This window comes from Sorghum bicolor, chromosome 3 (genome assembly GCF_000003195.3).
Source record: "Sorghum bicolor cultivar BTx623 chromosome 3, Sorghum_bicolor_NCBIv3, whole genome shotgun sequence".
Lineage (NCBI taxonomy): Eukaryota > Viridiplantae > Streptophyta > Magnoliopsida > Poales > Poaceae > Sorghum > Sorghum bicolor.
This window is the reverse complement of record NC_012872.2, coordinates 14,185,207-14,213,200: the sequence shown is the minus strand read 5'-3', so window position 1 is coordinate 14,213,200 and position 27,994 is coordinate 14,185,207. Positions and strand designations below refer to the sequence as shown.

Sequence of the window (27,994 nt, the reverse complement as noted above, 5' to 3'; positions counted from 1 at the left end):
CTCACAGGAATCGCAAGTCACAGAGCCATCCCAGCAAGAAAAAGGGCGGAATTTTCATATCCAATGACCACCATTGGATTATAAATCCAAAATTCAAACAAGCCACAAAATTCAGGAAACTTTCTATCATGGTGAACAGCGAACCTCCCATCTCCAAATGCGCACCAAAACTATCGCTGCAGACATAAAAAGAAGTCGAGCAAAATATTAAAGGAACAACAATTGGTACTGTCCCATTGGAGATAAATAATAAATATATGAATTCGAGAAAAATGGGAAATAAAAAGGGAGAGATAGATTAAAAAACGAAATTGCAAAAGAAATGTGTGAAAAATAACGCCCTACGACTAGGAGCCTAGGAGAAGGCCCGTGCGCTGTCCTGCGCCGAACAACCCGCCGTCCGCCGCGTTCCGACTCCGTTTCTGTCTGTCTGTCTCTCTCGGCCCCCGTCTCTCTCTCCGACGACTGGTGTGCCGCCGCCGCCCCCGCCCTGCGCCTGGTGCTAAGGCCTTCGCCGGTCTCTTCGCCGGCGACGAGCACCCACCAGGTATTCCCACCCCTTCTCTTCCCTTCCTGCTGTGCGAACCGAGCACACAAACCCTAACCTAAAGCTTTTTGGCTATACATGTTGATGCCGTGATGGACAAAGCTATGCATGGATCTATACGTGTTGATGCCTTGATGGACAGCTAAAAAGGTTTGACCAAAAACAATCCTAAATGGACTTATATATAGGATCAGACATATCGATTGCCTGGATAACTAACTCCTTTGGTAGCTGTGTTCAGTAAAAACAGTTGAAATTATTTCTGGAGGAAAGTGTTGAAATCTTTAGGCAAGTTATTGGCTTGTGTGTTGATTTTAGTTGATAGTTTGGTAGTGTTGTCAAGTATTTTTCAGGTATAAGTGGCATGCTGTTTTGGCTTTTGGCAACCACTATTTTGGTGGGGTTTGAAACTTCTGGGTTCCTACTTATTCTCCTTCCACCTAGTCCTTTCAGCTTAAGTTTTTCCTACTGATCCTTTTTTCTTTATTTTAAACTATTAGCTTGTGGAAAATTGGTCCCTTGTGTCTGTGCTTATCTTGTTAAGTTGTTTACCTTATCTTTCTCTTGTTTTAACTATGCTGCGAGTTATGATTGTTATTTGATTTTGTAATTTGTGAGCGGTTGAATTTGTTAACCCCGTTTGATATCTTGTGAGATGACCCTGTTTGATTTCTAACTATGATATGGGTTAACTTATATCTTACCATTTTATTGCAGTTCCTTGATTTCTAGCTGGAAAGGAGGGTTGTTTTCCTAATTCCTACATCTTGATCATTTGGAGATTTTCCTGTCATTCTAATGAAGGTACAGGAGTTATGTGACCAAGATATGTTGGTTGACCTGGAGAAAGGCAACTGCTTGCTATCCAAAGAGGACAATAGTGAGATGAAGGTTAATTCAATAGCTGGGCATGCAAGGACAAAGCCGCACAGCTCATGGGATGATCTTGTAGCACTGAAGGATGATAAGAGTCACCACATATCTCGTTACTCTTCACACTGTCGAGATTCAACTGTTAAAAGCGGAGAGCCTACGGCATCTGAAGGGGAGATCAAGGTTGGGCTTTTGGATAAGTCAGCTGCTGATATGGAAAAGAAAAAATGGTACAAGAAGCCACCACGACCTCCAAGACCACCGACTACTCCACCATTAGACCCTGCTGATCAGAAGCTCATCAGTGAACTATCGGAGCTTGCGGTGTTAAAGAGGGCTAGGATTGAGCGAATGAAGGCATTGAAGAAGATGAAGAATTCCAAACCAGCATCTTCCATTGGGAACCTGGTGGCTTTGACCATTACTGTTATCTTCTGCTTCTTCATACTTTGGCAAGGTATAACAACTGGTAACCCATAAGAAATGTTTTCATTTGTTATGTTCTATACACAAATGGATTCTTGTTCACCAGCACTGGCTGTGCATAGCAGAAAATCATCTTTGTTGCTCCTGAGGCATCCTTTGTGAGCTAGAAATTTCCTACTTAATCACCATTACGTTATGGCAGGTGTTCACTGCAGTTATACTTACCAATACCTTGTCAGATATTTATTAAATGGTGTTTGACTAATTCCTTCAGTGTACTACTGGTCTACTGCATCTTTGTTGTCCAATACCATCAGTCTTATTAATTCGACTTTGCCTGGAAACAACAAAAGTGTAGGATATGCACAAACGGGTTTATTGAGTTGATTGGTAATATACACAGCCTACTCTTAGGGAATTTAATTTCATTACTCAACGTTGATGCCTTTCATTTACTACCTTCATTCCTTTTTTTCAAAAGCGTTTAGTGCATCAGCATTATTTCCAGTAAATGTCTTTGACTGTTGCCTTTTCTTGCTATATGTTGTAATTACCCAAATTATAATGATATAAATGTACTTCTGAGGGCAAATCTATTAGTATAATTTTCATGTAACAAATCTAAATGCTTACTATGGTATTTACTATAAATCTAGTAGTATGATTTGTTACTGTTTATGCATGTAAGCATGGCTGTTGCATGTCCTGTACTGATAGCCTACCTCAAGGATATTATTTGGGTTCATCTTCCTCAAGAAGAGTATCAATTTTTCCTGAAACAATTCATTAGTATCCTGACATAAGAATTAGTTATTTCGTATTTGTCATCTTACTTATTTTCTTAATAAACATATTATCTCGACCGATGTTATTTACATTTTGTTCAAAGAGCCTCTATAAGTAGGCTTATTGTGATTGTTATAATCCAGCAAGAAGATACAATCCTTATTTCCTTGACAAGGGATTGGTCTCTGTCTGCCATTTTTCCCAATCTAGCTCATAATGGTACTGTGCATGTGTGCTATTGATTGTGAAGAAAAGTTGATTGCATGCATTCTTGGGTTTCACCTGTTCATTTTTATTTTATTTTATTTTATTTTGATTCATGAACACTTAAAATAGAGGCTGGGCTCCTACCCTACTAAACTAGTGTATGTTGCTACTGCATTGAATTTGCTCGTATCATGTGCTACCCCCTCTTTGCTTTTAGGTTCAATGAACAAAGAGATTGGGTCTTGCAAAATGGAGCATAGGCTAAATGATGTAGATATTCTTTAGGAATATGCAGCCCTTCACCTTTTAAACTCTATATTGGCAAATACAAGGGGAGCATTTTCCCACCCTTAAACATGAAACAAAAAGAACAAATGAGAGATGTCTTGTTCTCAATTTTGATTTATATAATTGAGCCTGATGATTGGTCCCATTTCAGAATTCTACTTCCTGTGTCTATCAAAAGATTTTATTTCCTTAATAAGTTGGCAGTACACATGCAGGAAACATAGAGAAAAAACACGTTGTTTGGTAGTTCATACCTAACTATATATCCTATCAAGTGTATAATAACACTTGCAATGTATTGATCAGATACTATGAATCTATGATAGCATGTCAGTTCCACTTATTTATTTGTCTTTTTACCACACCTTCACATGTACCCATTTGTAACAACTGTGTTCATGTTACAATTGCATCCATGTTTATCATTCTTTTTATTATTTGCCCTAGAACAATTGTGCCATGTGTGTTTTACTGATGTCTGTGGTCTAGCTTCAATGATTTTTATGTAATATTTGATGTTTCTCAATGAACAGGCTTGCTGATGAAATAAAACACTGTAAGTCGTTAGACCATTTTAGCTCAAAGTGATTATGTCAGAAATAAGACTGCCTAAAACTCATTGCCTTTAATTATACAGGGGTTTTCTCAAGGCATGGGGCGAGCATAAGCTTTCATAGGCCATCTATATCATCAGTCAGAATGCATGGTGGTCTTATCTCCATCCAGTTCTACAAGAAAAATGTTGCAGCTATAAGCTCCCACAGTTCCCCTGCAGCTCTAAAGTGCGACACCCCTTTTCTATTTGATCCTGCATGCTATATTGCTCCTAACAGTATATTAAAACTTATTGCTGCTTCTCAATTATATCCTGCCATACCTATGAATTTGGAAAATATAACACATATATGCATTACCTTCTAAGGTAGTACAGGGTTGATTTGAAGTTTGTTGTAGGCTGCTCTATTTATTTTTTTCTTCAGTTTATATTAGGCCATCCCTAGTAGGGGTTTCATGACCTAGTTTCTAACGCATTTACATTTTGGGAACAGTGTAGAAGAGTTTCATCTTCATAAAACTCTCTCTACTCCCATGAAACTGTTATCACTTCTCTCTTCATTTATACAGTGCCACATTAGCATATTTAATGTCCATGAAACTTTGATGAAACACCATTGAGACTGACCTTAGATTTGATGTACATAGAAGAAAGTCCAAAATATGTCGCCTCGTACCAGTTGGTTTATTTATTTATTTATTATTGCACCGATCTATGCTAGACTTGATACATATGACATGACATTTTTGTGCTTGTGCTGCTATGCAGTAATACTGGAGTGGGTACGAGGCTGGAAATCCATGGCGAGATTAGGAGTGTCACTGAATAATTAGATGGCTGGGCTTAACTGTTACCATAGCCACGTTGTGTCCCCTTTGATCTTGCATATGCTTCAGAATCACCTTTGTCCGGTATGCCCCCCTTGCCGTTGGCCCTGTACAGTGTAAACTGTTGAAAGGTGAAAATACCCTTTGCGGAGTACTAGTGTTGTAAATTATCACGAGTTGATTGGTGATATTTTGGTTGTGATTTTGTTGAAGCCATTTAGGAAGAGGATACAGTGCCCGTTAAAAGTATTGGCAGTTGTCTGAAGTAGCCCGATTTTGGCCGGCTAGCTGGGGACGGTGAATCGTGGAACAGACGAATAACCCTCCCATTAATATTTGTAGACTAGAGGATGAAAATGAGAATTTTTTTTTTAAAATGGACATTCTAAGCACAGTAATTATCAAGTCTTTTCATTAAAATACTCCGTATTTGAGAATAAATAAGAACTTAAATCCTATATCATATAAATCAAATAGTATCTACAATATTTTTTTTAGATTGATTATGTTATACTAGATGCAAAATAAAGCAATAATCCTTATAGACTTAGATTTCAACTCAGGGTTCGTCTTGACTGCATTGTGTATCTCTAGAATGAGAAGAGTGGGAGGATATTGAGAGGGCAATCTCCAACTCTGGGATCGCTGGCGGACGTCGTTTTCAATGAAGAAAAATCTTTATTAGGTTTTATATAGATACAAAATAATGCAGATAAAAAGGGGCTGTATTATGCTTGTTTAGTGGGCCATGTATTGATTTTAAAGTAATCGACATTATTGGCCTAATAATAGAATTTGAAAGGCATTTGCATTCCAGGAGGAAGGATGGTAGTCTTAGCACATACGTTGGTTTTCCTTTTTTAACGTGAGTCAAGTATTGCATGAGTCTCTTGTCTAGGTCCAACTAAGAAATTGCATATTTGGCTTCCTAATATATTTAAGTGATCATATTCTTATTCAAATTAGACATAGGGATGTGCTACCAATGGTGTGTGTGTTTTGTTTGAGGAGCCACTCAATCTTAGATGAGGTGGTGTATCACGAGTTTATTTCTCAAATTTGATAGAATGACTCCATTTCTCGTACTAGTATTAATTATTAGTTTATGAGAAATGAGGTGACGATGCATCAACCTATTCCTTTATGCAAACAAAACAAAAAAAATGAGGAATGAACAGACGATAGACCACCTCATTTCTCAAACTAAATACACATTATAATTTACGGCCGTGCTTGGATGCGTGATGCTCTAGATATTGGCCTTGTTTTCTCATCCTCTCTCTCTCTAGCGTTGCTGACTTGGCCATGCAAGGTTAATTAGAACATTCCCTGCTGTTGTGATCCCTTGACTTACATGAGATGGAAGTGTAGTCAAGATCATCAACGTCGAACAGGCGTAGGATGAAGGGGAAGCTGCCACCGATCATTTTCCTATAATGCTAATGCCATCATGTTGCTGAGTTGAGGTCATGACAACAAATCACAACCCCAACAACCTATAATACTGAGTCAGAGCTATAGATTCTTGACAACCAGTTATCTGTTGCTCTGACATGTTGTTGAGTTGCGGTCATGATAAAAAAATCATAGCAACCCCAATAGCCTATAGTGCTGCTAGAAAAATAAAGTCAGTTTCAATGGAGGTTTCATGCACATTAAATATATTGATGTGACACTATATTGATGAAGAGAGAGACAATGAGAGTTTCATAGAAGTATAGATAGTTTTATGGGGGATGAAACTATTCTGCACTGTTTTGCAAAATACAAGTGTTTTGAAAACTGAGCAATAAAACTCCCATTGAGACTGGCCTAAGAAAAGAATCAGAGCTATTGATTCTTGACAAACTAGTTGTCTGTTGCTCGGTCGAGAATTAAGACCAAACTCTTACATCATTGTTAGTGCTCACATTTGCCAACAAGGCAACAATCGTAATTGTTGGAGAAACCTATGATATGCTTTGCAATGATGTGTGAAAGTGTAAACGCTGAAACTGTCCATAGGAACATCTAGAAAATTTCTAAGTGTCTGCTCTCTCGGACCGTTTTACTAGATTGATCATTTGGACGATCCGCGAGAACAAGTGTTGTGGAAACTAAGTGTTTATGCTGAGTGAGTGTTCTCATGAACTGTCCGGTGTTCCTCCCAATAGTCTGTGGGAACACAATTCATGTATTTTAGGACTTCAGTTCAAAAAGAAATCCAACTCTAGGGTTTGTGCATGTGCAAGCTGTGTTGTGGGGGAGGGAGGGTGTTTCTAAGGTTCCACATATAGAGCATATCTAGCTAGATGAATCTAGCTCAATTGCATCTAATTCAACAAATGTTCATTCGAGCTATTTCCTAGGTGATGAACACCTAATTTTAATCCACGGTGCTTCTAAGTGTTTGAGCTTGAAATCAACTTACCAAAGGGTGGAGGAGGTGTTGTAGAGATTATTGGTGAGTGAAATAAGTTGGATCCACCCCTTGGTCTTCTCTTCATTGAAATCCCCTCATAGCTTCTTCTTCGTAGGGAGAGAGGGCTCCTCCCTCTTCAATGCCCAGCACTTGTGGCCTCCTATGATCTTCTTCTCCATGGTCCTTTTGCTGGTCATATCAGTGCTCATGTGATTCAATCCAAGAAAGGAGATATGTTTTACTAGCACGTGCGGCTAAGGGTCCTAAAATGTGGACAACTAACTTATGTGCATATAGCAATGTAGCTAAGGATAGGGATGGTACTCCAAATAGATACTCACGGTTCTTCTCTAGTCTAACTTAATGAACTAAATAAAAAAATAAGATAATAAATTTTTTATTTAGTTTATTAAGTTAGGCTAGAGAAGAACTGCAGGTAGTGAAGATGAGAGTAAGAGAGAGAGAGAGAGAGAGAGAGAGAGAGAGAGAGAGAGAGAGAGAGAGAGAGTGCTCATGTGATTCAATCCAAGAAATGGAGATATGTTTTGCTAGCACGCGGGCTAAGGGTGCTAAAATGTGGACAACTAACTTCTGTGCATATAGCAATGTAGCCAAGGATGGAGATGGTACTCCAAATAGATACCCGTGGTTCTTCTCTAGTCTAACTTAATGAACTAAATAAAAAATAAGATAATGAATTTTCTATTTAGTTTATTAAGTTAGACTAGAGAAGTGTGGGTAGTGAAAATGAGAGTAAGAGAGAGAGTGCTCATGTGATTCAATCCAAGAAATGGAGATATATTTTGCTAGCACGTGGGGCTCAGGGTGCTAAAATATGGACACTAACTTGTGTGCATGTAGCAATGTAGCTAAGAATGGGGATGGTACTCCAAATGGATACTTGCGGTTTTTCTCTAGGTTAACTTAATGAACTAAATAAAAAAAATAAGATAATAACTTTTCTATTTAGTTTATTAAGTTAGACTAGAGAAGAACTGCGGGTAGTGAAGATGAGAATAAGAGAGAGAGAGAGTGCTCATGTGATTCAATCAAAAAAATGGAGATATGTTTTGCTAGCATGTAGGGCTAATAAGGGTGTTAAAATGTGGATAACTAACTTCTGTGCATGTAGCAATTTAGCTAAGGATGGGGATGATATTCCAAATGAATACATGCGGTTCTTCTTTAGTCTAACTTAATAAACTAAATAAAAATGAGATAATGAATTTTCTATTTAGTTTATTAAGTTAGACTAGAGAAAAACTATGGGTACGGAGCATCATTCCCATTCTATCTAGCGCGGACTGTCTGGACAGACACTGGACTGTCCTGGGACTATCGCGTTTGTGAAAATTGCTAAGTTTGTAGCCACATCCTCGTGAACTGTCCGAGTGTGCACTGGTCTGTACGCGGGGAATATGATAGTGCCCATAAAATACAGTTTTGAGCATGGCAAGTTTTTCAAAATTAATTTAGTTTACAGGCTGAGTTGTCCAATCTCTAGGGGAAAAATAAGATGGTGGTCTTTGCACATAGATCATTGTTAGTGTCTATCGTGATCTATGTCCCCGTCGGCGCTCGATCGATTGCTTGACCCACCCACACAAATGTGGGCCTTTTCTTATATATCTTTGTTTGACTGACGACTAGGATTTATAGTTCTTTTTACTCCTCTCTCCTGTGTGTATTGGAGAAATAAGTAGTACTTACTACTGTAAATGTGTGTGTGTGAGAGAGATTACTCTAATCTATATCGTACAGAGACAAGTTTACAGCAGGAAGAAGAGGAACCAACACTATTATCCATGGCGCACGCGAAATCCGCCGGAGGGAATCTGCAGGTTCCCAACGTGCAGGCTCTGTCGCAGACCTGGAACCAATCAGGCGAGCTGGTGCCCGCACGGTATGTCAGGACGGAGGAGACCAGCGACGCTGTGGTCGTCGCCGGCTGCGCTCTCCCGGTCGTCGATCTCGGCAGGCTGCTCGACCCGAGGTCGTCGCAGGAGGAGCTCGCAGTGCTCGGGTCTGCCTGCCAGCAAGGTTTCTTTCAGGTACGAGAATACAGGTGTGTCCTCATGTATGCAAACGGTAGGTGTTCTCGGCGTCACTGACAGATCGGCATGCAGCTCGTCAACCATGGGGTGCCGGACGATGTGGTCTTGGATGTCAGGAGAGACATAGCCGAGTTCTTCAGGCTGCCGCTCGAAGCCAAGAAGGTGTACGCGCAGCTACCAGACGGCCTGGAGGGCTACGGCCAGGCCTTCGTCTTCTCCGAGGCTCAGAAGCTTGACTGGTCGGACATGATGTACCTCATGCTCCGCCCCGTCGAGTCGCGGGACATGAGCTTCTGGCCCGTCCACCCTCCGTCGTTCAGGTCGCCGGCCGAGCCCACGCTATGTTTCATTCTCTGATCGACCGGATCGAGTTCCCGATGATCAGCTATACAGAGCTTTTAGCGACTTTGATTTGATGCCTCCGTTTCCGTTGCATCAGGACCTCCGTGGATCGGTACTCGGCAGAGGCGGCGAAGGTGGTGTGGTGCCTGCTGCGGTTCATGGCCGCGGACATGGGCGTGGAACCGGAGCTTCTCCAGGAGATGTTCGCCGGCCAGCCGCAGACCATGAAGATGACGTACTACCCACCGTGCCGGCAGGCCGACAAGGTGATCGGCCTGTCGCCGCACACGGACGCCTGCGCCGTGACGCTGCTTCTCCACGTCAACGACGTGCAGGGCCTGCAAATCAGGATGGACGATGGCAAATGGCACCCCGTTGAACCTCTCGACGGCGCACTCATTGTCAGCGTCGGTGACATCATCGAGGCAAGTATAGTAGTATATATATATATATATATATATATATATATAAAAACTTTTAGCTTAATTTGTTGTCTGTTTCGGCTGAATCAAAGAAGTGCTCACCATCAGGTCTAGGCCAAACGCCGCCGCCTATCGTGACAAATGGTTTGATATGATTTTTTATAATTCCAGTATTCTTTATTTATAGTATATGCTTAGAAAAACTAAGTAATACTAGTCAATTGCGTGCATGGAAGATCTCTACGATTTTAAGCAACACAAGAATAAATAAATCGAAGGTACTAGCGTGCCAACTACTCTGTGCTGCACTTCTGCCATGGTAGTCAGTATATATTATCTCCATTTTCTTTTATAAGACTCGTGATCTCTCAACAAGTACACTTTAATCATTTATTTATTTTATGTTGCATTGTTTTTATTTATAAACTTAGGCCCCATTTGGACCTTTAGAATTGAATTTATTTTAGTAATCATAATTTAGATATACATATTAATTAAGTTAATATAGTTATATATGAATTATATTTGTATATGTTAGCTATATGAGAGAGGTACTATGTGTTATATTTTACCATAGGGGAGCGAGTTAAAGAGCGTATTATAAGTTGCAAAGTAGAAACATATAGCATGATGATCTATAGAATTAATTTCTGTATCCCACTCTATGAATTTAAGATAGACATATATAAGAATGACAAATTCCATGCCAAATAACCTAATCTATTAAGTATATTTCAATTTCTCCAAACAACCCCTTATAGTAATTGAATAGTATATTTGATTACAAAAACTAATCGTATAAAGTTTTTATATATTATGGTTCAAAATTGTTAGCCATTTTATTGATAATTTTTTGGAGTTTCAATCTTGATATGCATATGCGCCTTACAAAGGTACCCCCTTCGTCTCTAGATATCATCTGTCGTCATTGATGTACGTGCCACAAGTTTGATTCGATTTGTAGAAAATACTTGCAACATTTATATCTCCAAATAATTTTCTTAAAAAACTAAATATGAATATTTTTTAATATATATCTAGTCAAAGTTATTTCTCGGGAAGCGTAAATGACAGTTATTTAGGGACATAAACAGTACTCTCTCCATTCCAAATTATAAGTCATTCCAAGAATCTTAAAGAGTCAAAGCATTTTTAAGTTTGACCAAAAATATAGAGAGAAATATAAAGATTTATGTCATAAAATAGGTACACTATGAAAATATAACTAACAAAGAATATAATGCTACTTGGTTGGTAACAAAAATGTTATTATTTTGCTATATAAATTTGGTTAAACTTGAAAAACTTTGACTCTTCAAGATTCTTTAAATGATTTATAATTTGGGACGGAGGGAGTAGTAAACTAGCAAAGTGGCCCTCGGTAGTTACTATTTTTCATTATAACTTTTGTGTTTTTTTATGTGAAACCAATTTTAAATAGTTTTATTTATTTGATTATTTGATTGTAGTTGTCCTCTTTCCATTCATGTTGGACTCCGGGTTTTATTCATCAACACAAACTCTAATTGAATTCTGTATGCTATTATGTGTTTTCATACTTGTTCCATTTGTATTGGATTTTTTTCTATATATTGGATAGTTTTGCACCATTATTATCTTGATCAATATGATCAACGCAGTTGTTGTTAACCTTAAGAGTGAGGGAGATGACTTTTTTAAAACTTTACTTAATGTAAAACACCAACTTTTATTTATGTGTTTTTAGCATAGGGAAATCAAACTATTATATATTTTAGTATTTTGAATTTTGACTATAGCTATTTACTAATATAATTTTTATGTATTATTTCATTCGGTATCTTCTTTTCAATTTATTTGCAGATCAAACTATTATTTTTCAAATTGCTATTTTTCTTAATTTATTAGTCTGACTATTTATTAACTAAATAAAAATATTGACTTTATGGTTTAATCCAAGCCATTCGAATTAGATATATCATAAATCCAAAGGCGTACCTTATTGTTACTAACATAGGGGATTCTATCACAATAGGTCACATAAGGGAAAAAAGATAACGACATGGCATTGGAGTTATGAAGAGTGAGGGCAAAGAGTAGTTTCATCTAGATGGAAGATGTAACTGAGGCTTCAGTGTTCGGGAAAGGAAAAGCTTTTGGGTATTGTAGCACATTTGTAACTATAGCAGTTAGTATTTAATCATAGACTAATTAGGTTTAAAATATTCGTCTCGTAAAATACATGTAAACTGTGCAATTAGTTATTTTTTAATGAGTAAAGTCTACCACCGGTCCCAAACTTGTACTGTCGTGTCATCCCCGTCCTTAAACATGCAAATCGATCTTTTAGGTCCTCGAACTTATTTGTCTATGTCGTTCTAGTCTCTAAACTTGTTCAGCTATGTTATCCCAGCACCTAAACATAGAAATCACTCATTTAGGTCCTTAAATTTGTTTAATTATGTCATTCTGGTCCTAAGCTTGGTTTTAAGTCTCATCTAGATCAAAACAAAGCGATCTAAAAACTCTATATCAAAACATAATGCATAACTTTTTCATATAAACTCGAACGAAGACAAATTTTATATCAAAGTTATAGCCCTTAATGTGATCTATAACTTTGTAGTTGAAATTTTTAAATTCAAAGTCGTTTAGTTTCACAACATTTAATTTTAAATTTTAAATTTTAAAATCTATAAACTTACAAAAAATATTTTGGGATCCTAAATGATTTTAATTTTAAAACTTTTTGAATACAAAGTTGATCGTGTTGCTGACTATAATTTTGATATAAAGTTTATTTTCATTTGAGTTCGTATAAAAAAGTTATGAGTTTTTTTCGATATAGAGTTTTTAGATTCGCCTTGTTTTGATCCAGATGAGACTTGAAAACAAGTTTTTTAGGGACCGGGATGACACAACAGAACAAGTTTAAAGACCTATATGGGAGATTTTCAAGTTTAGAAACCAGGATAACACAACCGAACAAGTTTAGATATGTAAACGATCGGTTTGCAAGTTGAAGGACCAGAATGACATATCTGAACAGGACCGGTGATGGACTTTACTCTTTTTTAATCTATATTTAATGCTCCATACATGTGTCCAAACATTTGTTGTGACGGACGGAAAATTTTTGAGTGAAAACTAAACAAGGCCGAGATGAAATTGTGTCTACATTTTTCCAATATTTTAAAACTTAAACAAAAAACAATCATTGGGCTTGTGCTTTTATTTCTTCTGTTTGTGTCCAATCCCTTGCATCGCAATTAATTCCTATAACCTACCTATGGAACAATAAAATAAAACTATACACTAGGCGTTGGTGTTTTCAGCAACTTAAAGCACTAGATTAAAAGTATTGCACGTGATAGAGATGAATGGATATTTTTTTAACTAATAAGGATAATATAGACTTAGTGGAGAATGATGTGGATATTTCTTTTGTAATATATAGGGGATCACATGGACTACGTGAAAAATAATGTGGACACCTTGCAGGAAGTAATGGATTAAAAATGAAAAGTATTGCACGTGATAGAGATGATGTGGATATTTTTTTGTAATTATTAAGGATTGACATGGATTTAGTAGAATAACAATGTGGATAATTTTTTTGTAATTAGTAAGAAATAATATGGATTTAGTAGAAAATGATGTGGATATCTTATATGAAAAGATAAAATATCTAAGTGGAGTAATTTAGTTGGGAATATTGCGGACACCTTGTTTGAAGAGAAAAATAATCTAGTGGGATTTAACTTTACAATAATATAAGATTACAATTACTTGTGCTGATTCTCGTGAGCTACTGTATGTTCACAGATTCTAAGCAATGGGAAGTACAGAAGCATTGAGCACAGAGCCGTGGTGCACCCGGACAAAGAGCGCATCTCAGCGGCAATGTTCCATCAGCCGCGCGGTAGCATAACGGTGGAACCTCTACCGGAGTTGGTGAAGAAAGATGGCGGCGTAGCACGGTACAAATCAGTTGGCTACGCCGAATTCATGAAGCGCTTCTTCTCAGCCAAACTCGATGGACGAAAAGGCCACCTCGACCACTTCAGGGTCTAATTAAAAGATAATGAAATATCATGATATATCAAAAGAAATGTCAGGCATATCAAAAGATAATGTTCTCCCGTCAATGACGTATATGGATTACTGATTGTTTCTATGCTGGGGCTACCAGCTTGTGATGCTTGACATAAGTAAAAATAAAAGGCACTTGTGATGTCATGCACATGTTTTTTTAATCTGATAATGGTACACCTATTTTCTGTCCACAGCGATGTGGTGTGAATAGCTACAAGGCCACTCTCAACCTAGAAATTAGATAGTTTCTATATTCATTATTAAGGTTATTAAGGTGGCTAGCTACTAAGTAAAATGGTGATGTGACATTATAATTAAAGAAGAGATGAGAAAATGGTTTATTAGACAAGAAACCCATGTCCACTCGGAAACAAAGATATAAAGAGATGAGATAGGTAGATGATAGGAGAGACGATGATAATATGGTTGGACAAAAATTTATTTGGAAAAGTCTACTTAACCCTCTAAATTATTGTTGGTTGTATACTTCATCCCCTCACATATAAAACCAGGTATTCTACATCTTAAACTCTTGAAAACTGCCTAAATAACCCTCTAGCCATACGGAAGGGGCATTTTGTTGTGCCAGTTGTAATTTTGGCACTATAAATAGCTCTCTTCTTGCATGAAGTGGAGACAATATTCCTTATTACAAAGAACACCTCCACCTTCAGATTCATCTTAGCATCCCACCAGCTAAGGCTTCAGTTGAGGTCAATGTTATGGCTTGTATTCCTTGGCTCTCATGACTTCCTCACACTTAGAAATAGTTGGATCACTCACATATGGGGGTCTCTCATGCTAAGACGTGGCCGTAACAGTACATATCTCACTTGATACTCAAATATCTCTCTCCTTGAGCTTTGTACTATCCTCCACTGAACTCATGGCCAAAAGATACCAAGAAGACCCCTTGGGAGGGCATTTGTAGCCTAAACCTTGGGAGAGAGCCATTGGCAAACAATACCAAAAGTGCTTCAATATTCACCTACAAAACACCTAGATCACACAATCTACTCAAAACCACCGGCTCGTCCAATGTGTTCATTTGTGCAGTGCACCTTTCCAACATCTAGTTCCAACACCCTAATATCTAAATGACATCACATGTCCACAGAAATTAAAGTGTGATGCTAACATTCATCTCATCACTAGACTGTCCCTCACTCATGCATAGTCACACTTCAATAGTCAAAACCACAGGGTCAATTATCGAGCACTCACAAAGTCACTTGGCCAGACTATTCGTTGAATGCATTTCAATGGTGCCATAAAACCCCAGCCTCTGTCACTGTGTATTTGATTGTCTGATGTTCACATACCTCAATAGATGGCTAGATGGCCCAAGACCCATGGGCATAGGCCATAGTTGGCCGTTTTGCTCAATGTAATGACTATCGTGCCCATCCCGATGGGTGAGGCCTGTGCCTAGGCCTCTTTGTCGGCCCAACATTGCCCGATTAGCGCACACATATATAACCTCTACTCAATCCTATTCTCCAAAACCCAATCCATCTAATACTTCCACCACCACCACCCCTTTGTCCATGATTTCGTATGCCCAATGTATTTCCCTTGGGCTCTCTCTCTCCATGAGTTCCTCCCCCAAATTCCCTTTGACCCTCTCAGCAGTGTAGGGCTTCTCTCCTAACCATGCTTTTTCGACGGTGTAGGGCTTCTCTCCTAATGATGCAAGGCTTCTCTCCTGATTGTGCACGTATCCCCTTGATGTAAGGGGCATCTAACATAGGGCACCCGACTTCCCTCTGATGGTCAGTGTAGCAGCGACACAGGCATGACCCTGGCCAACATGTCTTAGCGATAGCATAGGGGCTGACCCTAGCTAGCTTGCGGTTGTAGAAATGAAGGTGGCCTTGCTATCAACACAACAACAATGAGGCCAACCACATCCACCAGCGCGAGGCGGGCCTCTTGGGCCCTCAAGACAGCCTCGCCTGACTAAACCCTTCTAGGGCCGTGCTTGGGCCAAAGACTGTCCATGGGCAAGCATGACACAATGTCATGTCAGCCTGACCCTTGTAGGCTCTTGCCTTGAATGAGCCCATGTCGAGCTAGGTTAGGTGGTTGTTGGGTATTTTAAACGCAAACAAAAAAATCCGCAAGCGCACGGATACCGATGTAGCCTTCACCTGGAAGTATTCCAGAGTATCGATTTTCCACAGAGAACGTGAGTGTACTAATTAAGACTCAAGATCGCCCAAGGATAACTATATAATTATTTTTGGTGGGAAGAGAGGAAGTTTTCTGAGAGTTCTCTAGTTGATCTAAGGATCAAGAATTACTTCAAGATTATCTATTTCGGGACATCAGAACACTAACCACAGAAAGAGATGAGAAGGGGGCTCCGATGCGAACGAGGTGGAATACGTCGACCGTTAGGGCTGTCACTACCCTAAGGCTACCACAACAATCCGCAGGATTGGGTGCAATTCCAGGTAATTGCAAGACTAAACACCACGTCTAATCTATTAATTACTACTCTAATGATTCAAAGATTAGAGCACTTTATGCAAGCGGGAATCCAATAAATAACTTGAATGTAAATAAAAGTAATTAAAGAACTCAGGAATTGTGAGTTGAAGAACCTGGAGAACGATGAAGAACAAACCAGTTGCTGCAAAAGTACAATGTTGAGGAAGATGCGACAGATCCGGCTCCTCCTCCTCCGCTCTCCTCTTCTCTCTCCCTATTTTCTAGATTACAACTAGAACTAACTAGAACTAGAACTAGAGGAACTAGAACTAGAAGAACTAGAGGGATCCTCTCTACTTGGATGAAGAATTGAAACCCTAGCTTTGATTCTGTAGAAGAGGTATGATCTCCAGGGGCCAGGGGCCTTGCTTATATAGTCTTTTCAGATGAATCTGGGCCATTGGATCAAACTGACATTAATCACACGGTTTTCCTTGATCCGTTAGGTCGGTGGAGCATTGTCCCCGAATTGGACTCTGATTGAGCACTGTAGCAGGGCGGGCGCCCTGTGCCTGAGCCCTCTCGGCCTCCGCTTCGTTCCCCTGGCTTCTGGAGTCTTCTAGATGATAGAAAATTGCGCGGCACGTTAATATCTCTATGTAAACCCGACGTGTGGGCCTTTCTTCCGTATTTCCTGATAACCCCCTGCAGAAATAGACAAACACCAAAACTCGTGGAATTCTATCAGTTGAAACCCTATTTTGGATGTTGGTTGCATATAGGTCCTTTTATATGATTAGTTGATGGTTAAATGTGAGCATTAAGGACGCCAACAGTGGTCCATTTGGCCATCTATACCTTAGTGAATGAACTGTCTATTGCTTTAATTGAAATAGTACTCTTCTCACGTGAGTATCGGTCGACTGTACTTTTGTTTAGATTTGGCTCTTTCCTTAGCATAGGGCCATCTACTTTTGTTTACATTCTTTTGGTTCACTTATGACTTGTTCAAATGAACTTGTATTGAGGTGAAACTTGTTTTGTTGGATTCCTTATTGCACCACCAAGCTTTTCTCGACCATATATTCATCAATATTGCACCACCATGCACACTAAAACATCCGTTTGAGCATTTCCATGCTTGTCTCCCCCTTTTCCCTTGTTAGTGATCCTAACTCTTGGAAAAAAGGTCTTGAAACCTTGAGTCTTCGCTTGGAACACTTGACCCCTTGATGACCCACTTGATCTTGAGTCCCTGATTGCTTTCACTTTACTTGTTGATTAATCTTCTTATTCAATCTTTAGTTTTTTTATTGTCTTGTCATTAACCATTGGAGATGTCTTCATTCTACAAGCATTATGACCTATTTTTAGCACTTAATCTTCCAATCCATACACTAGCCACGCATGCCAAGTTGTCCTCAACTCGCTTCTTCATTAATGGTTGAAGACACTTAGGAACCATAGTAGCGTAGGAATTTCACCAACCTTAAGTCCTAGCTGGCACTTGAAAGGTCAACCATATACATAACAAAGAGTGATCTTAACCGAGAAAAGAAGAAACTATACCTTATGCATAAGACCCAACCCCATGGAGTAAAAGAATCAAGCATCGTGCATTGTGCCTTGTCGCTTAGAAGTGGAAAGTTGACGATGAATTGTTTTTCCTCTCAAGCTATACCCCACCTTATACTTGAAGTTGATCTCAAACATAATAGTTGTCGACCGCCTTATCTTTTGTGAACCATGCCTTAAGGCTGGAGGTGGTCTTGCGCGCTAGGGATGCCCTTATTCATCATCTTCATGTTTTGTGACCTAATATTAGGTCAGTCTTACTGGTGAGTTTTATGGCGTTGTTTCTAAGACTCCCATGTCATACAAAATAAAATGAAACTAGGATGAAACATCCATTCTTAATAAAAAGTTTCATTCTATGGTTTTAAAATTATTTAATTTTAAGACTCATAGAAAGTTGATACTATGCCAAAAGTTCTACTCTCTTCTTAAAATACACTGTTATGTCATCAAAAATATGTATGTGGCAACCTATTTAATGCAAATGAAACTCACTTGAAACTCCTATTGAGACTGACCTTAATTCGTTTCTCCAAACAAACACACGTTAGTCACAAAAGCAATGGTTTTATTAACCACCAAAGTTAAACTACTTAACTGATGTATAGAAGATCACAATGTCATAAATTTTAATAGGCACACCAATCAAGCAATTAGCTTGATGTTGATGCCTAACCAACAAACCTCCTATCGGAATGATCTTAAATTCTCCTTATTTTTTATTGGGTCTGATGGCGATTTCTATTACTCCATGCTATCTTCTCCTAATATAAGAAGACGGTACCTGAAATGAAAACTTTCAAGTTTCAACTGGCCTCTATTATCTCTCAGGATTTCCGCAGGAAGGAGAGGATTCAGATCGTCAATGGCGCACGCGAAAGCAGGAGCGTCTCTGCCGGTGCCCAACGTGCAGGCACTCGCTCAGACTTGGCATGGATCAGGCGAGCCGATGCCTGTCCGGTACGTCAGAACAGAGGAGACCAGCGCCGGGGAGGTCGTCGCCGGCTGCGCCATCCCAGTCATGGATCTCAGCAGGTTGCTTAACCCGCGGTTGTCCGAAGAGGAGCTCGCAAACCTCGGCTTTGCCTGTCAGCACTGGGGTTTCTTTCAGGTACGTATATGTACATGATTCGTCATACATTTCCCATGTTTTGACCAGCTTGATTAGGATAATCACAGAACGCGCACGCTGCTTTTGTGCACAGCTTATCAACCATGGGGTGCCGGACGAGGTGATCCAGGACGTGAAGAGAGACATGATCGAGTTCTTCAAGCTCCCGCTAGAAGCCAAGAAGGTGCACGCGCAGGTACCGGGCGGCCTTGAGGGCTACGGCCAGGCCTTCGTCTACTCCGAGACCCAGAAACTGGACTGGTCGGACATGATCTACCTCAGGATCAGCCCCATGGAGTCGCGGGACTTAAGGTTCTGGCCCACTCGGCCTCCCTCCTTCAGGGACTCCGTCGATAGGTACTCGGCCGAGACGGCGAAGGTGACGGCGAGCCTGCTACGGTTCATGGCCGTGGATCTGGGGGTGGAGTCGGAGCGCCTCCTAGAGGCGTTCCGGGGACAGCCGCAGAGCATGCGGACGAGCTACTACCCGGCGTGCAAGCAGGTCGCCGATGTGCTGGGCCTGTCGCCGCACACCGACGCCACCCTGGCGCTGCTGCTCCACGTCAACGACGTGCAGGGCCTGCAGATCAGGAGGGATGGCAAGTGGCACGCCATTGACCCTATCGACGGCGCTTTCGTCGTAAGCATCGGCGACATACTGGAGGTATATATAATACGAGAGATGTTGATGCCTGATAGGCACAGGCAGTTGACCCAAATACTCACCCTGTTTGAATCCTTGAAATTAAATTCATTTTCATAATTATAATTTAGATATATATCTATTAAGTTAATATATTTGTATATATACTATATTTATATATTATTATTATCTATATGAGAGAGATACTTATATGTTGTATTTAATTTCTATCGTAAGGGAACGGTTGAAGAGTGTGTTCTAATTTACAAAGTAGAAACATAGTATATTGATCTATAGAATTTAGTTATATCTCCCATGTTATAAATTTGAGATAGGTTTATATGTGAGCTTTGGAAAATAGCAGAATGTTAAATTCCAAACCAAATAGCCTAGTCTATGAAGTAGATTTCAATTTCTCTAAATTAAAAGATCCGAACAGTCCCTTATCATCAACTTGTGAGCATTTGCTGCTTGCAGATTCTAAGCAACGGGAGGTACAGAAGCACCGAGCATAGAGCCGTGGTCCACCCAGATAAAGAGCGCATCTCGGCTGCGATGTTCCATCAGCCATGCCCCAACACGATGGTCGGCCCTCTACCAGAGCTCGTGAAGAGGGACAGTGGCGGGGCGCGGTACAGATCCATGGGCTACATTGATTTCATGGAGAGCTTCTTCGCTGCCAAAGGACGGAGGAGCCACATGGACGTTTTGAGGATCTACTAGTCCAAATGTCAGGTTGGATCGCCCGACGACTATATGTCGGTCTCCACTTTGTGGGTGGAGGTAGGTATTTAGCTAGCTTTGGAGGTTGTCATACCTAAATATAAAATACTTAAAATATGTATATGTATATGTATATGTATATGTATATGTATATGTATATGTATATGTATATGTATATGTATATGTATATGTATATGTATATGTATATGTATATGTATATGTATATGTATATGTATATGTATATGTATATGTATATGTATATGTATATGTATATGTATATGTATATGTATATGTATATGTATATGCTAGTAAATATGCATGAAATAATAGCATGTTCACTTGAGCTTATCTGTTGAATCTGCCAGCTATTCAATAATGTTTTTCTCTCACAATAACAAATCAAGAAACAGTAATTTGAGCCATAATATAGTACATTGGTTCTTATAAATCCCACCACGTACATCTAAAATTATTCTTGTCTCCACCACTGCTCCTCTTCCTAGCTTCCTGATGAACGGGATAACTAGTATAGTGCTAAAAGATCTCCCATGATGCATTGTCTCTGAAAAAAATAAGAGGACTATGTGATTGCATATATTAAAATGAAACGGGCAATGCATATTTCGTTCTACAGCCGTCTGTTACATGACTTGCCCTTGATCGTGACGAACATCCACACTGCAACCAAACTAACTTCCAAAGTAGCCTGAAGTTTTAGAAGTTACTATAGCTATAGTGTTCACTTTGCTGACTCTGCCAACCAACATGAAATTCTACTAAAATCATCACAATCTAAATAGGTCAGTGCATTTTTTGCATCTTGAAAAAGGGCAGTGTAGAACCACAAAAACCTCTATAGCATTACATTGACTTGTTTACATATAAGATGTCTGGAACTCGAATGCAGTAATGTATCTTTCTGAGGATCTCAATATTCACTGAACCGTCTGGCCCAATTCCAAACCAAATCAATGTGCTTTAGATTACATTCACAAAACTGCAATGTTGTTGGTAAGAAACCTAAGGAACAACACAGACATTAAGTGATGATAGATTATCACAGGGGACTAACTGTTAAGGTTTCTTTGTGCAATGGTTGCAAACAAGCATGGATTTATTTGTTGTCGCTCCCAAATTACAAAGCATATATTCAATGTCCCAAACAAGCTTTCAACAGTAGACTATCTTTCAAGAACAAACCAATTTTATTCAACTTTCCTATGTTCTGCTGGCGGCTTCCAGAGACCAAGACGGTACTTGTGAGCAAAACTCAAAATCAACTTTCTCTGCATTGTAGTGGAATAGTTAACAATTTAGATTAGCACAGACGTTCTCACTCATGACATTAATTCTTTAAAAAAATATTACAGAATTAAACAGAAAAACATATTTCAATCAAGACAAACAAATATTTATGACATTGAATAGGTATACTATGAAAGCATAATTAATAAAAAATCTAATGAGACATCTTTTGTATCATAGTAGGTCAAAGTTGAGATGTTTAGACTCTCTAAAAAATTAAAATGACTTATAATTTGGGACAGAGAGAGTATCTTTTAGGAGCGAGATTTTAGAAATCATTGGAGGAAGCTAACAAATATGCTCCCAACTTTTTTTTCACTACTACACCGGACCTATCACAGTCGGTTCAGAACCTTCATCGCATCCTGTTTTCGGCTTCGACAATAAACGATCTTACAATGATAGTAGAAGTCATCACGGTCAGTTAACAACTGACTGCGATGGACCCTCAACATCGTCGCATTGGTCATTGATCCGACTACGGTTATAATCATCATCCCTTTGCACCAAGACTCAACTGTATGCAGTGCGGATTCACCGTCGCTTTGACATCCGATACGTCTATGTCGAGGTGAACACCGATGTCATTTGGGTGAGTGAACCGTCTGTGTACTGGTCCTAATCACCTGCATTGCACAACGAGCCGACTGTGCTGGTTCACCGTCACTGTCGCTTTGACATCCGATATGTTTGTGTTGAGGTGAACACCAATGTCATTTGGGTGAGTGAACCATCCGTGTACTTGTCCTAATCACCATTGCATTGCACAACAAGCCCCGACCATGCTGGTTCACCGTCACCGTCACTTTGACATCTGATATGTCTGTGTTGAGGTGAACACCGATGTCATTTGGGTGAGTGAACCGTCCGTGTACTGGTCCTAATCACCAGTGCATTGCACAACGAGCCGACTATGCGGGTTCACCGTCACCTTTATGTCTGGCACATCTGTGTAAAGGTGAACATCACCATCTTGGGCATACATCTATTCAAAGGTCATGGTTACTGTCACCTTGCAGTACGATGCACCTTTGATGATCCTTTAGTCAATCGGTGTCGGGTTACTAAATGATTAGGTGGTGATACACTATTAATCCCTACCATCTCAGATGAATATCGGCGGTGTTGGATGTTTGCTTCACGAATAGCGACCGGTATATGCTGCGGCATGAGTGTTCTTGTGAACTATCCGGTGTTCCTCTGTATAGTCTGCAGGGACACATTTCATGTGTTTTTGGACTTCAATAGTGAAATAAAACTCTAGGGTTTGTGCATGTGCAAACTATGTTGTGGAAGTGTTTCTAAGGTTCCATATATAGAGCAGATCTAGCTAGGTGAATCTAGCTACATTGCATCTAATGCAAGAAAGATTAATTCGAGCTATTTCCTAGGTGATGAGCACCTAATTTTAATCCATGGTGCCTCTAAGTGTTTGAGCCTGCAATTAACTTACCTTCCCCATGGGGTAACTCTATAATTTTCCAAGGTAAAAGAGCACCTGACCAATTTGAAACAAAAATAAAAAGGAACATAGTTCTAATAAAGGGAACCCAGAGACCATATTCTTCTCCAATCTGAGTTTTGCTCAAGTCTCGAATAAACTCAAGGACATATTTGAAGAAATTCTGACCATCGATCGAGATGGTTTGTGGATTCCGAACAGCTATGATAACTGAACCAAGCAAAATAGTAATTATGAACCAAGAAGTGATGAGTACTTGGGCATGAATTTGGAAACCCCCAATTTGCCAATAGAAGTGTTGGCCTACTTCTACACCCGATATATCATATAACCCCTTGAGTGTTTTAATAGAACATGGTGTAATATTCATATTGTCCTCTGATAAAAAATGAACTTCAAAAAGGATCTTTTGATTCAAGCATCTCTTTCTCAACTCAGCAACTTGAAGTATTAATCTTATATTTAATATACCAAGAAATCACATCAGATCATAATATATATCAATACACTCTAATATATGGAGAGTTCGATCCTGGCTCAGGATGAACGCTGGTAGCATGCTTAACACATGCAAGTCGAACAGGAAGTGGTGTTTCTAGTGGCGAATGGGTGAATAACGCGTAAGAACCTGCCCTTGGGAGAGGAACAACTGGAAACGGTTGCTAATACCCCATAGGCTGGGAGCAAAAGGAGAAATCTGCCCAAGAAGGGGTTCGTGTCTGATTAGCTAGTTGGTGAGGCAATAGCTTACCAAGGCGATGATCAGTAGCTGGTCCGAGAGGATGATCAGCCACACTGGGACTGAGACACGGCCCAGACTCCTACGGGAGGCAGCAGTGGGGAATTTTCCACAATGGGCGAAAGCCTGACGGAGCAATGCCACGTGGAGGTGGAAGGCCTACGGGTCATCAACATCTTTTCTCGGAGAAGAAACAATGACTTTTATCTGAGGAATAAGCATCGGCTAACTCTGTGCCAGCAGCCGCGGTAAGATAGAGGATGCAAGCATTATCCAGAATGATTGGGCGTAAAGCATCTGTAGGTGGCTTTTCAAGTCCACCGTCAAATCCTAGGGCTCAACCCTGGACAGGTGGTGGAAACTACCAAGCTAGAGTATGGTAGGGGCAGAGGGAATTTCTGGTGGAGCGGTGAAATGCATTGATATCGGAAAGAACACCAATGACAAAAGCACTCTACTAGGCCGACACTGACACTGAGAGACAAAAGCTAGGGGAGCAAATGGGATTAGAGACCATGAAAAGTGAGTTGTTTGGGTCCTGGAGGATTGACAGGGAGAACTACAAGCTTTTGTAGCCAAGATATTCATCCAAGTCACTATGGGCGTATTTGTCCAATTGACACGTCCGAAGGAATCAATGTTGGACTTACCGAATCGTTAGCTATTCATGCAAGAATTGATCACTGGTGGATCTATAGAGAGTCTGTTTTATGAAATATCTGAGAAAGCAAAAGAAAAAAAGAGAGACATATAGGTTATTTATCACCAAATAGAGATGAATATTATATGATAGCAATAGGAAATTCTTTGTCCTTGAATCAGGGTATTCAGGAAGAACAAGTTGTTCGAGGTAGATACTATCAAGAATTCCTGACTATTGCATGGGAACAGATTCATGTTAGAAGTATTTTTACTTTCTAATATTTTTCTATTGGAGATTCTCTCATTCCTTTTATTGAGCATAATGATGCGAATCGGGCTTTAATGAGTTCTAATATGTAGCGCCAAGTAGTTCCACTTTCTTAGTCCGAGAAGTGCATTGTTGGAACTCGATTGGAACTCAATAGCTCCTAGAACTATATCGGTTTTCAAGACCGGAGCTATCAACCACTCAGCCATCTCTCCATAGCCCAATCCCTATTTCATTCCTACAAATAGAACATAGCTATATGAAATGATCTACTAACTCATCTCAGATGCAAGTCCACTTTCAATATATCTCTGTATACTGTATACACGGATACTGAATCCGCTATATCCGTTTGTGAAATAAAGGCCACTCTCACTATACCTGCATAGGATATGCGGGTATGTAGTATATGATTCGTCTATTTCTTAGAGCACGACAGCCAGATCGAATCTTCTATTTAAGAATAGGCATGCCATACACCCCACAGGGATTGTAGTTCAATTGGTCAAAGCATCGCCCTATCAAGGCAGAAGCCGCGGGTTCGAGCCCCGTCAGTCCCAAACTAGGGTTCAATGAATGGAAAAATTCATCTTTCTCTTGCTTCAATTTTATGGGGTACCTTTCAAGTGTACCAATAAATACTTTGTTAGTAAGGAATCAAATGCTGGAGAATTCTTTTCTAATAGATACTCGAATGAAAAAATTCGATACCATAGTCCCGAGGTGTTGCAAAGATTCTTGGTGAGTGAAAGAAGCTAGATCTACCTTTCATTCCCCTTGGTCTTCTCTTCCTTGAAATCTCCTCCTAGCTCTTTCTTGCTTGGGAGAGAGGGCTCCTCCCTCTTCAATCCCAGCACTTGTGTCCTCCTAGATCTTCTTCTCCATAGTCTTCTTGTTGGTCATCGCCCCCTTGATCCCCTTATTCTTCCTCCTTGTGCTCTTGAGTGGGTTCTATAACATCTCAAGTTTTCGTACAAATAAAAAATTTGAGCTTTTCTAAAATTTTCCTATAAATGTGGTATAGGTTTATGTGACCTTGCTCCTAGAATTGTTTAGGTGAGCTTTAGCTAGCCCAACACCTTACTTGCTTGTTTAGGATCTTTTTAAGGCGCTTGAGAACTTAGATATAGGGTTATAGTCTTGGCTAGATTAATAGTTTAAAATTTGTATTTATCTTGGTTAGCCATTGTGATTAATTTTAGAATGGACTATTCACCCCCCGCTAGTATGTCATCTTGACCCTACACATGTCCACAGAAAAGTTTGGTGGCAACATTCATCTCATCACCAGACTGTTCCTTGTTCACTTATGCATAGTTACACTTCAATAGTCAACACCTCAGTCGCTTGGCCATACTATCCATTGAATGCATTTCAACAATACCATCAAACCAAGCCTCGGTCATTGTTTGATACTCACATACCTCAGTGTATAGGTGGCTCAAGGACCATGGGCATGGGTGATAGCCCAAGTTTGGTTTTGGTATTTAATGACACCAAGTTTCTAATGCCTTGTGTTTAAATGATTTGAGTTAGGCATAGCAACACATGTGAGGAAGGTGCAAGATGGCATGGAAAGGTGGCAACATGATTACAAAGAGATGAAACATGAAGTGGAAATCATGGTGATAGACAAGGAGTAAAGTAAACAAGGCAAATGTATAAACATAGGGTTTTGCTTTTGCCGGTCTTAGTTGAGTAGAGAAGTGATTGACCGGAATTAGGATAGATAGCCGACTATCAAGAGGGAAAATCTCGGTCATCTCTCGAATCAAGTGCTACTAGGTTCATATCTTGAGCATATGCATTAGGATCTAGTAAAGTGCTAACCTAACTCCTTCGATGAAAAAATGTTTGTGAAAAGCTAACACACATGCACTTTGGTGATGGACACTTGGTGGTGTTAGCATATTTTCAAAGGAGGTGGAGTTCCTAGGGTTGAGAGGGATTTGGGTTCCTCTCTCCCTCCCACCGAGCTTGCGAGACGGGATTCAGTGCTTTTGAGAAAATAAAAAGCATATTTTCTATTGCACTGATAGAATTCTTTGGGAAGTCGTGGGCACTCACCCAATGCAGTGCGAGGAGGCATCGAACGCTGGCCTTAGCGTCCGGTGTACTATCGGAGTCTGGCCTGAGCAAGCAGAGCGCATTGGACACTCAGCACCAGACGCAGGGGGTCTGTCGTTCGAGCGTCCGGTGGCTGTTAGGTTCAGTGAACAAGTCTACGAGGATTTCTAGACAAAGCACCGGACGCACCGAAGAGTGTCTAGTGCTCAGCGTTAGGTGTTTGAGCATTTTGCAACCCTCTCTATGTATGGGTCCGATGAGTACTGGACGCGTCTGGTGCTCACTCAACTGTGCCCGGTGGTTTACAGGTGACCATTAGAGATTGACGCGTGAGAGTCAAAAGGACGATACGTGGCCATCATCAGGGCACCGGACGTAGGGTTTGAGCGTCCGGTGGCTCCCTGTTGAGCATCCGGTGACCCCGAGTTCAGCCCAGTAAAAGAGCCAACGGCTATATTTGTTGAGAGGGCTTATAAATAGGAGGGGCCGGCTTTGGGGGTTTCTCTTGCACTTTGGCATACTTGAGACATACTTTGAGATAGAGAACACTCCCTCCACTCATCTCCTTGCTTGATTGCTAATCCTAGTGAGATTGAATGAGATTCAAGTGCATTACATTGAGAGTTGCATCTAGTGGCACTTGATCCTTGAGTTTACTACGGATTTCTTGTTACTCTTGGGTGTTTCCCAGTGCCCTAGACGGCTTGGAGCAGCGGAGGTGTTAAGCTCGTGATTGGAGATCGTTTCGAGCCTCACCAAATGATTTGTGAGGGGTTCTTGAGCCTCCTCGCAGGAGATCGCAATTGGCTACTCTAGTGGATTGCTCGTGGCTTGGAGGATCCTCATCTTGTGAGTGGATGTGCGGCACCCGCTGAGGCTTTGGATTGCTAATTAGCTCGTGATCCATCAAGTGGGTGTATCGCCACAATGAGGACTAGCTTGCTGAGAAGCAAGTGAACCTCGGTAAAAAATCTTGTGTCATCTCTTGCCGAGGATTCTCTATTGTGATTGTGATTGTGAGTGATTGGTTGGATATATCTCTTCTCTACGACATTGGTATAACAATCACTCTCCACCCTTTTACTTACTAAGAACATCATACTAGTTGGTTAGCTTGTGTAGCTTAGTTCTTGATTAGAGTAGAGTTGTTGTGTAGCCTTCACTTATTGTGGTTTAGTGTTTAGCCTTGTACTAATTTGTATAGGTGGTTGCATAGCTTAGTT

General features: G+C 40.2%; 3 protein-coding genes across 7 annotated transcripts; all 3 read left to right on the top strand.

Annotated features, from left to right (window-relative positions):
• Positions 339-4,759, top strand: LOC8078170. 5 transcript variants are annotated; one of them, XM_021457391.1, is made up of 5 exons: positions 339-547; positions 650-697; positions 1,265-1,877; positions 3,575-3,683; positions 3,765-3,890. In XM_021457391.1, the coding sequence occupies exons 3-4, from the start codon at positions 1,346-1,348 to the stop codon at positions 3,634-3,636; spliced, it is 594 nt and encodes a 197-aa protein (XP_021313066.1). In that variant the 5' UTR covers positions 339-547; positions 650-697; positions 1,265-1,345; the 3' UTR covers positions 3,637-3,683; positions 3,765-3,890. The 5 variants fall into 5 exon arrangements, with proteins under 5 accessions (XP_021313066.1, XP_021313065.1, XP_021313064.1 ...); XM_021457390.1 differs by lacking the exon at positions 3,575-3,683 and adding an exon at positions 4,452-4,759 and having other exon boundaries at positions 346-547; positions 1,358-1,877; positions 3,765-3,909; XM_021457389.1 differs by lacking the exon at positions 3,575-3,683 and adding an exon at positions 4,452-4,759 and having other exon boundaries at positions 346-547; positions 1,352-1,877; positions 3,765-3,909.
• Positions 8,610-13,964, top strand: LOC8078169 (S-norcoclaurine synthase 1). Its single transcript, XM_002457677.2, has 4 exons — positions 8,610-8,962; positions 9,038-9,285; positions 9,405-9,732; positions 13,534-13,964. The coding sequence occupies exons 1-4, from the start codon at positions 8,630-8,632 to the stop codon at positions 13,780-13,782; spliced, it is 1,158 nt and encodes a 385-aa protein (XP_002457722.1). The 5' UTR covers positions 8,610-8,629; the 3' UTR covers positions 13,783-13,964.
• Positions 18,596-20,389, top strand: LOC8060317 (S-norcoclaurine synthase 1). The gene is made up of 3 exons (XM_002457676.2): positions 18,596-18,922; positions 19,017-19,586; positions 20,043-20,389. The coding sequence occupies exons 1-3, from the start codon at positions 18,677-18,679 to the stop codon at positions 20,286-20,288; spliced, it is 1,062 nt and encodes a 353-aa protein (XP_002457721.2). The 5' UTR covers positions 18,596-18,676; the 3' UTR covers positions 20,289-20,389.

Excerpts from the sequence above, each read along its gene's own strand:
- LOC8078170 (XM_021457388.1), top strand. The coding sequence starts at position 1,346 with ATGAAGGTACAGGAGTTATGTGACCAAGATATGTTGGTTGACCTGGAG. Across the intron at positions 1,878-3,764 it reads CTTCTTCATACTTTGGCAAG|GGGTTTTCTCAAGGCATGGG; the intron begins GTATAACAACTG and ends TTAATTATACAG. Across the intron at positions 3,910-4,451 it reads AGTTCCCCTGCAGCTCTAAA|TAATACTGGAGTGGGTACGA; the intron begins GTGCGACACCCC and ends GCTGCTATGCAG.
- LOC8078169 (XM_002457677.2), top strand. The coding sequence starts at position 8,630 with ATGTGTGTGTGTGAGAGAGATTACTCTAATCTATATCGTACAGAGACA. Across the intron at positions 9,286-9,404 it reads GTCCACCCTCCGTCGTTCAG|GACCTCCGTGGATCGGTACT; the intron begins GTCGCCGGCCGA and ends CCGTTGCATCAG. Across the intron at positions 9,733-13,533 it reads GCGTCGGTGACATCATCGAG|ATTCTAAGCAATGGGAAGTA; the intron begins GCAAGTATAGTA and ends GTATGTTCACAG.
- LOC8060317 (XM_002457676.2), top strand. The coding sequence starts at position 18,677 with ATGGCGCACGCGAAAGCAGGAGCGTCTCTGCCGGTGCCCAACGTGCAG. Across the intron at positions 18,923-19,016 it reads AGCACTGGGGTTTCTTTCAG|CTTATCAACCATGGGGTGCC; the intron begins GTACGTATATGT and ends TTTTGTGCACAG. Across the intron at positions 19,587-20,042 it reads GCATCGGCGACATACTGGAG|ATTCTAAGCAACGGGAGGTA; the intron begins GTATATATAATA and ends TGCTGCTTGCAG.